The sequence below is a fragment of the Parasteatoda tepidariorum genome, chromosome 5 (assembly GCF_982258835.1).
Source record: "Parasteatoda tepidariorum strain Cologne lab strain chromosome 5, Ptep-v5.0, whole genome shotgun sequence".
NCBI classification, from domain to species: domain Eukaryota; kingdom Metazoa; phylum Arthropoda; class Arachnida; order Araneae; family Theridiidae; genus Parasteatoda; species Parasteatoda tepidariorum.
The window spans coordinates 52,557,236-52,576,143 of NC_141759.1; the positions used below are offsets into that span (position 1 = coordinate 52,557,236).

At 26.5% G+C, this 18,908-nt stretch overlaps 1 protein-coding gene across 2 annotated transcripts in view; it reads right to left on the reverse strand.

The window, feature by feature from the left end:
• Positions 1-18,908, reverse strand: part of LOC107452582 (aspartate dehydrogenase domain-containing protein) — a 43,119-nt gene that overhangs the window by 15,284 nt on the left and 8,927 nt on the right. Inside the window, exons 1-2 of one of the 2 annotated variants that reach the window (XM_071186017.2) lie at positions 15,989-16,127; positions 2,995-3,215 (exon numbers count right to left, since the gene is read on the reverse strand). In XM_071186017.2, coding sequence (XP_071042118.1) covers positions 2,995-3,215; positions 15,989-16,028 — 261 coding nt within the window. In that variant the 5' untranslated portion in view covers positions 16,029-16,127. Of the gene's footprint in view, positions 1-2,994; positions 3,216-15,988; positions 16,128-18,908 lie in introns of those variants that run through there. The other variant, XM_087163934.1, reaches the window with a different exon arrangement.

The window sequence follows — 18,908 nt, forward strand, 5'->3', positions numbered from 1 at the left end:
ACTTTAACATCTAAATCGTCTTTGTTTATCAAAGTAATTTGCGCTGCATATAAATGTGCCTTCTTTTTTTTCGCAGTATGGGACAATGATTAAAGAGCCGACCGCATACTTCTCAATCATATTTTCCATTTCCTCTTCAAAACAGTGACTTTTCAAATCATACACTTGGTTTTGGTTAAAATTAGAAAGCATTCCAATTTTGATGATTCGCTTCTCAACTACATGAGCATCTAGTGCAGGTCTCTTGTTCCTGGCAATGCTAATGTAGCAAGTGTCTAGCTGAAGTCATTCTCTTTTGCCCTCTCTTAAATAGAATAGCTGGACAAAAACAAAACTTCAACGATTTGTTGCTTCGACTTTATGAAATCATAAAATTCTTTTACATATTATGTGCCGTTTTACAGTAGTCAACATCTTGTTTGACCTTTTAGAACAACATCACAATTACATGGTATTTATAGGTGCATGTGCTGTGAGGTATTAATGAAATACACTTAACAAAAATGAGAATAAGAACAAAAATGAGATAAGACACACTTTACATCAATATATGCTTCTTTATGAAAAGCCTCTTTTAAGGCCATAAGTATATATTGCATCTGCACTCTTCGTTACTCTGTCAGAGTTTGTATTATGACTGAATCCTTCATACTTGGGGGCTTGTAACTAGCATCATCTTGACAGTAAAATTTTTTTAACCAAATTAAACAGCTCATCAACATTACTTTTCTCACTTAGTTTTTTTTGAGTTCGATGTTAAATACTTCTCACATAAAGACTGAATTAATTTTTTTACCTCTATTGGTGATTTTGGAAGTGAGTGTACAATTTTTTTATGGTGAGTGTACAATTTTTTTTATGGCTTTACCAAGACTCTGCAGGAATTTGTATAGGGAATTTAAATTATTTGTGTGTGAAGAGATTGGTAGAATTTGATTTTTTCTTTGTTTACACAATCTCCGCACAACAGCGTTTACACTTCTGAGTTTTTTAAGTCCAATTTTTGTCGCGGAAGCTTTCTTCTCTGCCTTTCTTTCTCTGTTTTTTTTCTTCATCATATAATGGGGATCTTGGTCTTTTTCAACATTTTATCTATCTTTCAACAGCTGTTTTAGCCATTAGGTTAATTGAAAAAATAATAATTCCCTAGTTTTTGACTAAGCTTCTCAAGGACTCGTTTTGTCATTCCATCGCCGAAGATGTGTCATTCCGTCACGCTAATTATTGGAAGTTAATAATCAAATGCATAGAATTTTACAATTTCTCATTGATTCTAATGCCACATCTGCTTTATATTCCAAAATATACACATTTTCATTCAAAAACACAGTTGCTATTTAAAAAAGTATACTAAAACATGTGACGGAATGACACAAAAAAAAGTTACTTTTATTTAATATATTAAACTTAAAATGACTTAAAGGCTATGTTTTAAATGTTTAAATTTTGTACTATGTGCATATTTTTATCAAAATATTGCAAAAGAAAGATACATTTATTTTATTTTATAAGTATTTTTCAAGAAAACAATTTGAGCTCAAATGTGAAGAATTCACTTGTCAGCCATGTGATTACTTTAGAATGCTGCCAGATTCAAAAAACTTAAAATTATCAAAAATTAAACAGTAATATGTAGACTTTGGCTATTTTTGAACATATTTTTCAAATTAAAATATGCAATTCATAAAAAAAAAATTTCACTTAAAAGTTGACACTTTCGTGGAATTGCCCCATGTACAGATATTGCTTCAAATAGAAAACGTAAGCGCAAATCGCAAATGCATCAATTGTTTTTTGTTTTGCAATAAACAGTGTTAATAGTCTCCATGTTCTAGAAATTGTCTATGAATGTTATTAATCATTTTTTATGACTTTGTACCTTATTTCAACCGTGTTAATTAGAAAAGAATTTGATACTTTTTGTAAACGCATTGATATTGCCTTAGATATTAAGTGCAGATGAAATAAAATCTAAATGCACTTAGCACACGTATCTATTATTTTCTTCTGCAGTAAAACTTGATAAAAATAGTAACCACACTCTGGAAATATACTATTAATGTTATTACTCGTTTTATCACTTTGTACCTTATTGAACCATGTTCATTATAAAATAATTTAATGCATTTAGTAGACATATAGATATTGCTTTTAAATAGACATTAAATTAAGTGGAGACGAAAAGAAATGAAAATGCAAGTTGCATGCGTATCAATTGTTTTTTGTTTTGCAATAAACAATGATAACAGTTTTCTTATTTTAGAAATTAACTATGAATGTTGTTAATTATTTTATAACTTTGTACTTTATTTCAACTATGTTAATTAGAAAAGAATTTAGCACTTTTAGTATACAAGTAGATATTGCTTTTAATAGATATTAAGTGGAGATTAAACGAAATGTAAATTCACATTACATACGTATAAATTTATTTTTTCAATAAAACTTGATAATAGTTACCATACTCCAGAAATTAACTATTAATGCTATTACTTATTTCATAACTTTGTACCTTATTTCAACCATGTTTATTCTAAAAGAATTTAGTGGTTTTAATAGACATTCAGATATTACTTTAAATAGATATTAAATAAAGTGAAGGCAATAAGAATGCAAATTGCATACATATAACTTTTTTGCTTTGGAATAAAATTAATTGTTTGCTTATAGCTTTGCATGATAATAGTTTCACTTTCTTGAAATTGACTGTTATATGCTATTACACATTTTATTACATTGATAGTAGTTTCAATGATTCAGAAATTGACTATGAATATTATTACTAATTTTATAAATTTGTACATTATTTTACAATGATTATCATAAAAGAATTTAGTACTTTTAGTAGATTCATAAATATTACCTAAAATGGATTCTAAGTAAAAATGGAGATTATAAGAAATGCAAATAGCATATATTTTTCTTTATTGTTTTGTAGTAAAATTTAATAACAGACTTCCTATACCAGAAATTGGCCAAAACAAATATTTATACCATGTAGTTGCAGTGCTTTAAAATGACTTTTCCATGAGATCTAGTAATAGAGGGGTGAGCGACTTCCACAATAAGATCCACATTCTTTAGAACAAAATCATCCAGATTATTCAAGATGAGAGATTCATCAATTTTTCCTCTAAGAGTTGATATTGTGCGGTTCCAAACGAATATCAACTCAAAATTTTCATCTTGTATAATTTTTGAAGCTAAATATTGACCTAAAGTGAAAGAAAGAATGAACATATAAGGACTTGCCTAGTTTTTATAATGAACACAAAAATGCGTCAATCATATGTATGGGTAGATCTTTAAAACCTTTAACTTTTGATAATAAAAAAATAATAAAAAATAATAGACACATTATTTTTACACCTCCAGAATTGTTTGAAAATGCGTAAAATATCAGAAAATAATCATGAACATCGAAAATTTTGATGCCCTTATAAGTATAAACAAAAAATTTAAATATTTGAACTAATTTTTCTAGGTTTATATATATTTCATTAAAAATCATAAAAACGACAAAAGTATCATTTATTTAATAAGCATTTAATATCATTATCATTTATTTAATATCATTTATTTATAAGTTTAGAAACTTATTGAACCTATTTTTCTTTTATTGAGCAATTTTTTCTTTTTAACAATTTCATCCATATTTACCTTTTATTTTTCATCAAAAATTATTAGTATCATAAATGAATTGAAAAATTTTAATCTTAAGTTAAATTGTTATAAAATGTATAAAAAGGCTTACTTTAATTATTTTCAGTCAAAAAATGTCTTCAATTAGTTAAACATAGGGAAAAAACTAATATCTGATAGGTTAAATTCAATTAATTAATCCTGAGGTTACGGTTTGACAGGGTTACGGTCTGGACAACATGGAGAATAGTTTGAAAACTTTACTCAGATGCAACGCAATGCGATGCACACGACACAGAAAATAAATTAGGCAATGACAAACGTGTGATCAAAATTTTGATTGATTTTAACATTTACTTTTTAGATCTGCGTCTGGTTACGGTCTTGACATCGTAACTGTTACCTCACCGAATGACAGTTTGTGATAAATTCTATTAATTTATAATTACTGCAAATAAAAATATTTATCTATAATAAGGATACAAGTTTGTTCTACTTTAAATGAGCTTTTGGAATATCACTAACATAAAACTCACAGAATTGGATTGTATACCTTTTTTTTCAATTTTCGATGGTTACGGTTTGACGTGCCAAAATTTGGCGACAAACATTAAGTGCTTGCAAACGTCAATATTCACGAAAAATATCATTCAAGAAAATATGATAGTACAGCTGAGCTACTAAATTATGATTTTGTGATTTTCAGTTTTTTTTAAACAGAACACATATTGAAAAAAAAATAAAAAGTATGTTAAACACTCTAAGCGACACTCATGAAAAGTTGTCAAACGTGGGATTGAAGTAAGAAATGAAAGCCAAAAGCAAGTTACTCGAGATCAAAACTGTACGTATCTTAAAGTTAGTAATGCATAGTTATTCCTGTAATTTTATTAGAAATAATTTTCGCTTATTATGCTATATATTTATAAGAAAAGTTTGAAGAGATATAGGTTAATGATTCCTGAGATTCGCCCATATATAGATTATATAAGTTCAAAATGACGATAAAACAACGGAAAATTACAGACATATGAAAAAAGGGGAAAGAAAAATAATAATAAAAAAATAACAAACAACTGGGAAAAAAAAGGATAAATTTTTTTTAAAAAAAATCCGGAAAATAAAAGATATAATCTCTTCATCAGCCCACACGATTATATCCGCAAAAAAGAGTGTTTTCTGATATTGCATCAATATAGCCAAAGCAAAATATATTAATACAATAGTGTAAGGAGCACTCAAAAATGTTTTTTATAAAAATTACAACAAATAAAATAGAACACAATAAGTAAAAATAACACGTAAAAACAGAAAATAAAAGAAAAGAAAAGAAAAAGCAGAATAAAACAAAATCTATAAAGCGAGTAGCGAATTCAAATGTACTTACATGAACGGGAAATTTTTCAAGAATGATTTAAAAAATATTTTCGTAACAGGATTGCCAGATTGCAAAATATGAAAACAAAAGCGCAAATTGAGCGTAACTAGAGGAGTTTTGTTTTAAAGTGCCGTTCTTACTGCATTGTTGAAGTGCGTTTGATTTGCTAGTTACCAAGGATGGGCCCGATGGATGTGCGCAAGGTAATATTATACTGGATAATTTAAAGAAGTTGACCATAAGTAATTTTAGAAAATAAATATTTATTCAAGAAAAAAATATAAAATGGAAAAGAGAAACATGAATTGCCTGTTTTGCACATAAGTTTAGTCACGGATTTGCCCGAAATGGATTTGCACATGGAAAAATTATATAAATTAACAAAGAAAAAAATTTTTAGTGGATAATTTTAGCCACGGATTTGCCCGAAATGGATTTGCACATGGAAAAATTGTATAAATTAATAAAGAAATTTTTAGTAAATAATTTTACCCACGTATTTGCCCGAAATGGATTTGCACTTGGAAAAATTGTATAAATTAACAAAGAAAAAATTTTTAGTGGATAATTTTAGCCACGGATTTGCCGGAAATGGATTTGCACATGGAAAAATTGTATAAATTAATAAAGAAATTTTTAATAAATAATTTTAGCCACGGATTTACCCGAAATGGATTTGCACATGGGAAAATTATATAAATTAGCAAAGAAAATTTTTTGTAAATATATCCACAAAAATATACGATTAATTCAATGATTTTATATAGAATTTTATTACTTTAGTTGGGTATCCATTGTTTTTTATCAAATTTTGAAAGAGTTTATGCATTTGTTTTTTGGATAAATAAATATTACTACATATTCTTTCAGTTCTATTCATTTCATTAAAAGTGGTATTTAAATAGATGCTTCTAGAAACATTAGAATTCCAAGTAATTAGTTTACTTATATTAAATTAAAATCATTTCTTTTATCGTATAAATCAACAAAGCAGATATTTTCATCTTTTATAATACCCAAATCCAAAAAATTAAAATTAATATTACATCATGATTGCGAAGCAAGATTAATTCCTCGGGGTAAATATCATTTAATAGAATAGTATAATCTTGAAAATTAAAGATAATTAAGTCACCAATATATCTAAAAAAAATTTAATACTAAGAGTAAATTTTTTTTCATAATTATGCAAAAATAAGTTAGCTAAGACAGATGAATAATTAGATCCTTATGGTATTCCATCAATTTGAAGAAAAATATCCCTTCCATTGTGAAGATAATTATTAAAAAGACAAAAATTAATCAGAATTTCTCAATAATCGAAATCGCAACGAAGGATATTTTTAAAATCATAGTAATAATTCAAAAGGACATCCTTTAGTTTAGAAAGGGAAATGCTACTGAAAAGATCCTGGAAATCAAAAGTCGCAATAGAATTAATTTTATTATGTTTAATGAATTCTAATATCGGTTGATTATTAGTGATAATCCAAGAGAAACCTTCGTTAGAAATATTGCTAATAATTTTATTTAAGTAGTTAGAGAAAATGGTGCCAGGTTTAGTTAGATAAGTATTAGATCCACATGTGATAGTTCTAAATTTTACAGGAATTTTATGAAATTTAGGACTGATAATTAAGTAAAGAAATTGTATATTGCTAATTTTAATTTTTAATCTCTTATATAAAACAAAATTTTTTTTAATGACAGTATTATTATCGAAATTACTAAGTTTAAAATTTTTACTATTTTTCAATTCCGTATTCAAAAGTTCAGCATAGAATTTTTTACAGAAGATTGCATAATTATTGTTAGCTTTGTCTATGGGATTAATTACAAAATTTTTTTGAAGTTGCTTAATTGATTGAATAATATTAGAAAATTTTGTTGGATTGTCACTCTTATTTAAATTATCCTTATTATTGAAAACGAAGTTTTTAAAGTAATAATAAACACCCCATTTCCATTCTGTTAGCATACCTGAAGGTAAAGAGAATCTATTTGATATCTTTAAACAAAAACTATTGAGATCATTAAGAAAGTATTTTAGAATTTTATTGATTAATATATGGTAAATGGGTCTAAATTTTGTGCCTTTTATCATTAAATTCCTAAGTTCTAAGTTTTCTATAATATTTAAATTACCAGTAATAATATGTTTATGACGTTTATCAACAAAATCAAAATATTTCTCTTCCTTACAGTGACATTCATAATTGGATATACTATTAATACTCCCTAAATTTTTGCTTATATCATTATAATTAAATATAGTTCTACCAAGAGATTTATTATATTTAAAACTTTTAATTATGTTAAAATCTTTTTATGGAAATGAAACTTTAAAATTTTCAAAAATATTGTGAAATTTGATCTTATCGAAAATTGGATTTTGAAAGTTAATAACGAAATATAAATTATCTAAATTTTTCTTCTTATTTGGCGAAATTTTACTTATTTTGGCTTTTATAAGATCGAAACAAAGAATTTTACAATGTAAATTAATAAAAGAAAAGTTAATAATAAGATCGTAGAACTTATATACATCATAATTCTTAAGGGAGAAGACAAAATCTTTAATTGGCTTAATGTTATAATGTTTATTAAAATCTTTTTCCATATTAGAAAGAAAATTTATATTTAATTAGTCACTATTAAGAGAGTTTCGATTATTTCTTGAGCCCCGTTTACCTAGATTTGCACGCTTATTTTTAACATGAAAAAAGTGAATAAGTTGAGGAGTTATTAAAGTTAATCTGTGTATGTTGGAAGGTATCGTTTAGCATATACGGCAAAATTGTTTTGTGTAAAAGCATATAGTAATTTTCTTTTTGTAGTCTTAAATCTAAATCTTCTACAATATCTAAAATATTAATTTTGACACTGTTAAATTTATGTACTCTAAAATGATTCAATTCCAGATTATTGATAGTCTTATTACTGTTTATATCAGAACGGTGTTGATTAATTCGAATGTTAAGTGAGTTACTGGTTTGTCCAACATATTTTATATTTCAGAAACCACAGGTTAACACATAAATAAAATTTTTAATTTTACAAAAAGATTTGGAGCTAACGTTATAAAGAAATGTATGTCAATATTAGGGCATGTATGTCAATATTATGGCAAATTTTGCATCTTTTATCACCACACGCTTTATGGGACGGTAAAATGTAGGGAATAGAAAGCAATTAATATCGGGAATAGAATGTTTTTTTGCGGATATAATCGTGTGGGCTGATAGAAGATTATATCCGGATTTTTTAAAAAAAAAAATTATCTTTTTTTTTTCTTCCCCAGTTGTTTGTTATTTTTTTATTATTATTTTTCTCTCCCCCCCCCTTTTTTTTCTTCATATGTCTGTAATTTTCCTTTGTTTTATCTTCATTTTGAACTCATCTAATGAGTTCTGTCTATTTACAGCTTATGTATATATATATATATATATATATATATATATATATATATATATATATATATATATATATATATATATATATATATATATATATATATATATATATATATATATATATATATATATATATATATATATATATATATATATATATATATATATATACTTGGTTAAAAGTCCTCTTGCCGACAGGACCAGCTGGATTTCCTCTTCATGTAACGAAAATGCAGGTTAGTTCCATCGAAAAGTCCTTCTCGAATTGTCCTTCGGGGCGATTAATATTAAAATGTGATTAACTTACGAGGAACTTGAATTCGCGCGCGTAGCGTAAAATTTCATTCATATTTTTTTTTCGCTAATAACCGATTGCTAATCTTCTTATCTTTACTTTTTTTAAACTATAAAATACGATGTTTTTTAATTATCTAATAATTTGTTTGCAATTTAGTAAAGAAATTTAAATAAAACATTTTACTGAATAAAAAACATATTATTCAACGAATGTCGAGTTTTATAAAAGCATGCTCCTGATAGAATATGATTATACACCAGAATGTGCTTATTTAATGTGATTATATTTTATTTTTTAGTTTGTTTTCTCAATAATTGATACAATTTCAATAATATATGGACGTATGCATAGATTTGGAATAATATATTTATCAATTTCTTCAACATATATATTTTATAATTATTAATACGAATGCGTAGTCAAAATTTTTAAAACATCTTAAAATTTCTCAACATCTTATATATAGTCTTAATCTTAAAGTAAATTTTTCAATCACCTGTCCAGGAGAATTTCGCAGAACTATTTTATCAACGATTTAATGAAATTTTAACGCTTTTAAAAATCTTATTCTTTACGCTACTACGTATATTATTTCCTGATTAATATACTAATCAATTTTTTTAGTACTTTAATTTAGATTTTTTTTGAAGTGAAGTTCCTTTTTAAACTATTGTCAAGTTTTTTTTTAAAAAGAAAACTTGGAATTATTGTCTACAAGCTAAGAATAAAACCTTGTTAAGAAATTAAAAACATTCCGCTGTTTAAAATTATTTGATTCAAAACAGCTAATTATTTACTTAGCATACTATTTTTTTTTGAAAAAAAGAATATAAATTATTGATTGCCTTTTTTTCTCCTTGTGACTTTAACATAGATTATCTAAAACAGTGTTGATGTTTTATAAATCATTACAAAGAGTATAAAGATACCGAACATAAAAAGCTGTCGAATACGTATTCAAAATTTTTCATCGTCTTAAAATATCTCAGTATCTTAAATGTCGTCCTAACATCTTAGTTGTGAAATTAAATTTTTAATTATCTGACCACATGTGATTCACTAATTATTTCATTATATCTTTTACTCTTTCTTTATGACACCATGTAGATTTTTTTCCGAATAATGTACTAAGCTATTTTTTTAATTTTTAACTTTAGCATGATTCCTAAGATAATATTATAGTATAATTTGTTATTAAGAAAATGCCTTGCTTTGCTAAGCAGCAAATACCAAAAATTGAAATTTGTAAAAAGATTACAAAGTCGTGCCAATTTTAGAATCATCTGATTTTAAAAGAATGCGATAAAAAAGAAGCAATTTCGAACTAATTTTGATAAAGAAAAAAATATATACGCGGCGAGAAGGTTAACATACTTTTTACGGAAACTGTGAAAATCAGTTTTTCCTACATTTTGTCATAAGAGGATAAGAATGATATTGTTCCTTCTCAATAATTTCGTTATTTCTAGAATGAAATCTGTATTCCTTGAAAACTAAAACTGTAAAAAAATTAACTTTTATTATTTATCGAAGCTTATTTAATTTATTTAATGATAGCGGTATCAAGGTTAAGGATATGCGATGAAAGCCCCCTTCACTATTATACTACATGAAAGTCCTAAATCATATTACTTGAATAATTTATTTTAAGCAAATTATTTAATAATTTTAAGCAAATAAGGGTAGAAAAGTAATCTTGATGGAAATACTCCTAAAGTATATCCTAAAATACATGTGGAGTAAACTTTGGAATCAATAGATAAAAAATTACTTTTGAAACGACTTCCAGTAGAACGGAAACGCTATCTCGTTTGAAATAGCTGTCCTTGTAATTATTTAATTTCGATTCCTGGGGCTCGAGGACATTGCATTTTAACATTCGACTTATACTTTGAAAGACTTATACTTTGATGTTATGTAACGACGACGATATAGCATACGATTCCACTTTGAGACCAGTTTTCAGTTAATGAAATTGAATATGTTCTCTTTTAAGGTTTTGTGCCCCCATTTCAGTATCTTAAGGACCTTACGATCTCTGTTTAAAAAGAGAGTATCGCATCAGATATATGAAAGAAAAAAAAAATCATTGTAGCTATATTTGGTGGTAAATGTTGCTTATCGTAATTGATGAACATGCTGTGCGACATTTTATGGTGAGTTTGCGAATGTAAGTTTCAGCATGTATCGAAACATGAGGATGCTATTTGCAAATCATCTTTATCCAAAGAAAACCATGTAACCTAAATATCTAGCAGAATGAAGCGATTTTTTAAACAATTAATCATACAGTATGCAACATATTATTTCAATATCTTATTCTTAAACAAAACATATTTCAATGTTTTTAAAATGCCACTTAACATTCAGCAATTTGAGTTATAGAAAAAAGAAATATCGTAAATTATAGAAAACCTTGTGAATGTGCATTAGAATTACAATACAATCTAAATTTAATTTTTAAGCACTTTTTTTTTGTTTCTTCAAACTTTCTTGTCTAGAAGACTTGATTAAACCTGTAAAAATGATTATTCCTAAAATTTTGTATATAATAGTTATAATAAGTTACGCAAATTTGATTTCAGTATGAAATCCTCGTATAAATAAATATAGTAGAAGCATCATAAAAATTTAAATAATGTCAGATAAAAAGTTCGTGCATTTAAATTCTAAAAGCTTGGAAAATCATAAATACTAGTTTATAAATCGATTCAAATTTTCTTTTCAAAGGAAATTAAAAGAAAATATTTTTTTTTTGCTTTTTGGACAGAAATCAGCTAAAAAATTGTCTACTGCCTTGAAACTTCGAGATAATTTCCATTAACTATTAATTAAACATCTCCGAGCAATCACAGAACATTGTTTCAATTTCTTTTAGAGTCAGAGCTTGGTTGCTTAGCAACCGAGTAAAATTAAGTATTCCTCTTTTGAATTAGTCTATGGGTTATCTTAAAATATTCATTTGCGGCGTCGACTTTTGTTGGCTGTTTTCTGAACTATCGCCAGATATATAAACCTTTCTTGCGACCCCATTTACGACCCAATGTTTTCAAAATTTCGTCTACTATTGTCGTTCTAAAGGTCAGGATGCCAAATTTGAAAAAATATATATATATAATTCGGAGAGAGTACGTTTTTGCGTCTGATTTCGTAACTTAATCAATAGCTAGCACTTATCACTTAGCATATTTGAGTTCATTCCCGGGAACTATGAAGATTGACACTTAGTTTGCGAAAATTCGATCATTAGAGCAAAAGCTATTCAGAGTTATATATATATATTTTTTTTGCCGACTGTACATTGACAAAAAAATAACTTTTAAAATAACTTCGAGTCGGACGGAAACGCTAACTCCTTTGAATAGCTGTCCTTGTAATTATTTAATTTTGATTCCTGGGGCTCGGGGACATCGCATTTTAACATTCGATTTATAAAATTTCAATTGAAAACGGAATTTTTTCATGCCTTTAAAACTGGTAAAGGCTTGCAGCAGAAAAAAAATGTACTGCATTGATTTTTATAGAAAATCGTAAATTATTAGAATAGTGCATTATAGAGTTGGGTCGGCTGCTCAACCACGGTCAGAAAATAAAAAGTATAATGACAGTAGTGAATACATTTTTGTCTCTTATTTCTAGTATGAGTAAGTGATATCTGCAAAAATTATCATAAGATTCCACGTGATATTCTGTTGCATTTCAGCCTATTTTTTTAATCTAATCTTTTATTTATAAAGGTCCTTTTACACATTTCCTTCTTTATCAGTTGAAGTATATTTCACAGTTTGGAACTGTTAGTTTAAAATAATAAAAAAAACTTATTTGGAAGAAACTAAGAGGTATGGCGTGTATTGGTGAAATTCATTGTGAAAAACTTGGCGAAAACGAATTTTTATATAAATGGTGGCTCGTTAAAGTAGATTTTACCAACTCGTATTGGAGTCCAAATTGTGACACTTTACCATTCAGAAATATTTCTGATTTTCAATTGGCAATCGTACCCGATAAATTCAAGCATGTTGTAAAATTCTTTCTCTTTTTGTATGGTTATGAAGGGAGAAGTGGACCCAAAATGATCTTTAATCCTTGCCTTATGGTGGTGGGTGTTCCTAAATATAAAGTAAGTTGTCCTGATCTGTGTCTTGAACTTGGAACGTCTATGAAAATATTTGAAATTCATTCATCACATCCAATACTTTTTAAAAGCAATGAATATTATTTTCAACTTAGGATAAATCTTTATGAAGATTCAACTATTACGCCTTCATTTTCCAGTATAAATACTTTTGCTCAAGATACAAAAGAAAATGGCAGAGCGTTAGAGATAATACCGAGAAACGGGCAATACCTAAACAAATTGAGTCAAGATATGGGATCACTCTATACTTCTGGAGACTTGTGTGATCTAGAGATTCGTATTGGCGAAGATACACTTCGTGTTCATAAGTTGATACTTTGTGCTCGCTCTCCCGTTTTCAAGGCAATGATGGAACATGATTTCTTAGAATCTTCATCCAATTCTATCACCATCACTGACTGTCCTACTCCTTCATTTGTTAAGTTTTTAAAGTATCTTTACACTGGAGAAATAGAAGGTGGTACAATAGATACTGTGATGTCCCTTTATTCGTTAGGCGATAAATATGATATGCCTGTTCTGAGAGAATCTTGTTCTGAAATGTTACAATCCAAGCTTTCGTCTGATGAGTTTGTGGATGATGTTGCTAACATAGTTTGCGATGTCTTACAACTAGCCGAATGTCATGGTGATTCAAAAATGAAAGATTTAGCTGCTAGTTTTATCGTTAACCACTTCCCAGTGGTATCGAGCAAACAAGGTTGGAAGGATTTGGTGAAAAGTAATTCTGAACTGATATCTAATATTCTCGTTCTTGTAGCTAGTGGTTTGCATAAACAGGTTTGCAAAACTGTTAATACTTAGTGTCAATTTATAACGACACAATTCTTTGGCTGATGTGTACATATATATATATATATATATATATATATATATATATATATATATATATATATATATATATATATATATATATATATATATATATATATATATATATATATATATATATATATATATATATATATATATATATATATATATATATATATATATATATATATATATATATATATATATATATATAGTAAATTAATAGTAAAATTGGTTAAATTTCTATACTATGCATTATTGATAATTACTAGAAATTATTTAGAAAGAAAACTGTAATTGTTTGTTAGTAAATATGTAATTGAATGTGTAATAATATGTAAAAATATATTATAGAAAATTGAATAATTGTAAAAAGTAATTGAATAAAATTTAAAAATATATAAAATTGAATTAATTGTAAAGTATATGCACTTACAAATTTTTGATCTTATTATTCTATAAAACATTTAAAATTATTTTTACCCTAAAATAGTCTGAAAAAGACAACAGGTAAATAAATAAATCTTTATCTAGCATTTAATCAATTGATAATACCAAAAAATATATTTTCTACAATTTATTTCAAAATACAATTGCAAAAAAATATGATCCAAACTATCGAAATATGGTGCAATTTACAGTGTTTCTAGCTCTATGAGAAAATCAGGGAATTTTCATCGAAGCGCTTCGATAATTATTTTGGTGAAATTAATAATAAAATATGGTTTTAAAATATGTGATAACAATTAGTTAAAGTGTTAAAATTTCAAATTTTTTCGTGGTACCTTAGAGAATGGCACAAAAAGAATTTATTCCGTTAAACTAAATTTTCAGTTAAATTATCTTTACGGTTTTGTATTTTTTACTAAATGTGAGGTAGTAAGGGCTATACTTTTGAAAACCAGAATTGTATGAACGGAAAAATTACTAAACCACCTATTTCGCTTGCTTTTGCCTACTGCATACTGATGCCTATTTTGGTTTTATTAACTGAAATTATAATTTGTTCAGTAGAAATATCATTACTATATTTCTAAGGTAATTTTATTAGAATTTCGCTCTCCTAGTTAAAATTTCTTTTCCTCTCAAAATGTTTTCCTAATAAAGTTACTTTTCCTCTCAAATTAAATGTTTTGGAAAATTATCTGTCAAAAATATTCATAGAAACAATAAATCACGAAACCAACTGTAACTCAATAAAAGAGCAAACTATGTCTAGTAAAATACTTTTTATGATATATTATTTTTAAGGAATTTACATTCTGAAATATAAATATTTCATATTAATTACGACTTTTTTTGCATCACGTATCATGTGCATTTCTTAAAAACACTATGCATATTTAGTTGCTTATAAATTCACTTTAAGCACTATGTCACATAAAGGATAAACTGTGATACTTCTCTTCTGTTTGTATTTCTCATTCAACATTTTCTAACATTTTTCGAATCTCAGGGGAAGAAAGATTAACGGAAAAATGTTTTTTTAATCACAAATGCATTCAAAACTTATTAAACATGTAGTTTGTGCTTATAAATAATGAATAATGAAGAAAGACATAATCCTCCAAGCCAACAGTAATTTAGAATAATTGATATTTTTTGAAGTTTTATTGATCTAAGTTTTTATCGTTAATCTCTCTTTTCTTTTAAAAATTAAGAAAAGTTTCATTTTGATATTTCGTAATTATTGAGATAATTATCCTAACTGACATGTGAGATAATAGTACTTTCCAACTAAAGTCTCAAACTTAAATCACTTGTTTCTAGAGTGAAAGGAAGCTACCCTCCCTGAAATGCGTTATTTTCGTTTCCATAGCAGCAGACGGCCTCAGACGGCCCTTGTGGCGGGGGGAGTTCTTACGAAAGACAAACTTTTCAAAGTTCATTTCTAATTTGAAAACAATTGTTACAAACGAGCGTTAAATTAAGTAAGTTTCTGCATACTATTAATATTCATATAAAATTCATTATTATTATTTCGGCCTCAAAAAGTAGTGATCGAGAGGTGACTGGCAGACAATTTTTTAATCGCAACTTGTTATGTTTGGTCGCCCTGCCATCAGTCGCGACCATTGATTTTGCCCTTTGTATAATACCTTTTATTTCATAAGAAAAATAACTAACGCTGTGTTTTTAGTTTCTTTCTTTTGTTTGTTTGTAAGTTGTTATAAGAAAGTACGTTTTTTCCTCGCTAATATATACATGATAATTGATCATATAATTGATTTGTCATAACAATCAAATGCGCATTACTTTTTAAAATAGGAAAGATTCGTTATCTTTAATTCGATAAAATATCTTACCCAAATGTCCGTACCCAATGAGTCCCACTTTTATCACCATATTATTGAATTATTAAAATTCCACTCAACGTAGAAAGATCACGATATAGGTCAGAGAAAACTCATTTTGATAGCTCCATCATCATTTAATTCATCAAAAATTAGATAACCGAGTTGCGAACGATATTTCAATGGTTGCTAAACTATTTTATTTGACTGTTTATCGATGTTTTTGTTTAAAATAATATTAGGTAGGTTTTTTTTCTTCTTTTTACTAAAATATTACTCTCCCTGCCAAACGAATACTGATAAAAAACAGATTTAATTCATTCTACAGATATACTTTCTCTAAAATGTTTGGTGCTGCCATCTATTGTGTTTAATTAACATTTTATGTTCGGGTAAGTTGCAATTTTTTTTGAATCTTCGAAATTATAAAGTAAAGTAAATTTAATAAATAAGGTAAGTAAATGAATGAAATAAAGTAAATGATTAAAATAAATAAAATAATAATTATTTAAAAAATTGTATATCTTTTATTGTTGATTAGGGAATAACAAACTTTTTTTTAAATTTTTTATAAGCTGATTTGTTCATTTGGAGTATTACTATTTCACCCATACAAATTATGATTTGCTGATTTATTGTTTGCTATCGTTCTTCTGTCGTTCTTTTCAATTCCTATATGATGCGTGCCATAGTGGGATTGCCATAGTGACACAGATAAAATAGTATGTTTTAAAATTAAAAGTAAGACATCTTAAAAAGAATAAAGTAAACCAATTAAATAAACACTTGAAATTTTTTAACGATGACTTTGTAAAATACAAAAGGTCATCATAGTCACGGAAAATATTGAACTCACTGTTTCAAATGCTCTACCCACATTAAAGCTCGTAAATCAATAAACAAAATAAAATAGAAAATAATTTTAATCAAGGTTATATTATAAGCCTTTTTTGTTGCCAAAATAAAAAAAAAAATTTTTCAATAAGTTATTTGAACTGAAAATGTAAAAATTCATATTTTTTATACTTCTAATCAAATTTGTAACGTTCTAAAAACTTAAAATACTTTTTAACGTTCTTGGTAATTTTATTTTATGACATTCCACACAATTTTGAAAATTTTTCTGGTAAGTAATTAAAATAATTATTATTTAAGTGTATATTTAGGGCACATATTTTCGTTCATTATTGAAAAGCTGAGTCGAAGAAAGTTTCGTTTGACATTTTGATTTTAAAATATGTTTTGAACATCGGTTTATTTAGAAATCGCGTTCAAAAAATTTTAAATATTTTTTTAACGTTGCTGGTGATTTTCTATTATGACATTCGACACTATTTTGAAAATTTTCTGGTAAGTAATTAAAAAAAAATTCATGTAAAATTAGGACACATATTTCCGTTCATTATTGAAAAGCTGAGTCGTAAGTCTCTTTTGACATTTTGATTTTAAAATATGTTTTGAACATCGGTTTATTTAGAAATCGCGTTCAAAAAATTTTAAATATTTTTTAACGTTCTTGGTGATTTTAAGTTATGACATTCGACGCAATTTTGAAAATTTTCTGGTAAGTAATTAAAAACATTAATGTAAAATTAGGACACATATTTCCGTTCATTATTGAAAGACTTTGGAAGAGAAAAAAACTTGTTTGCGAATTTGGTAATAAATGCTTCAGTGGAAAAATTTCTCAGAATTTTGAGGGGAACTCTCAAATCACATTCTTTCCTGACATTTCCGTACGAAACTTTTCTTAATATGCTCTCAAATTTCGTTCAATATTTCTAGCTTTCAGAACAGTTAGTATAATATTTAAATATATTTTAATTTTAATTTAACGCGTTGAATGCCTTGTGGATCACCGGCACTGAGTTTGTTCGTAGCACTTCGCGTGTCACCGCTGACCGGCGGAGCCAAGATTACTAGAAGCACATAATTCGAGTAAATTTTGAATGCTTTAAATTTTTTTTCCATTATTATCGGTACTAAAATGGTTCAAAGAAATTAATGCAATACATACTGAGAAAATCATTTTGGCCAGACGGGCAAGTCACGTAAAATGAGCGTGGCATTCAACATGTTAATGAAATATTTTTTCATACATTAATTAATATTAATATTAATTAATATTTTATTCAATTTTTATGAATAATTTCCATTCTACATTTGAGTCCACACGTTTTATTCTAAAAATGATTTATTTATTTACTTTAAAAGACTTGGAAGTATGTTCAGATTTTATTCAATGTGTGTGAAGTTTGAAACTAGATTAAATTTCAAGTGCCAATTTATTTCATAAATTAGTTTTCCTTTAAATTTTTATAACCGTTACATTGTTATGTTTGTTACAAAGTAACTGTTATTAAAAATGAAAAGATACTAAATTTTAGACAAGCAGTAACTCTAAACATATGATTAAGAAAATGAAACAAATTTGTTTTCAATCTGAAAAGTAATAAATATACAATAATTAAACAAATCAGCAGGTTGACACCGGAAAATATGCTCTGTTTTAAATACTTTTACTTAATGTATATAAAATTAAAACATTTGAATTACTTAAAAAAGTAAAAATGAAACAAGTAAGTAATTCAAATGAAACAAATTATTTTAAATTCAATGTCATTTTCATTGAAATTTGGTTGCAAAGAAATTTTACATTTAGATAAATTTTAGAAGTGAAGTGTTTTGTCTCTGCCATGAATTTTAAGCTTTTAAATTTGAACGGTAACATCTTAAATTGCTTAAAAGCTTTGATTTGAAGAAACATAAATAATAATTGAAAGAAAAAAATAAGTTTGGCACAATTCATTATTTTTTTGTTTCTGATAAAGTAATCATTCTAAGAGAAATAAACGGAAAGGGAAAAAACAAATATTATAGTCCTTGAAAAACAGTGTTTGAAAATAAACTCTTTTTTTTATTTTTATAAAAC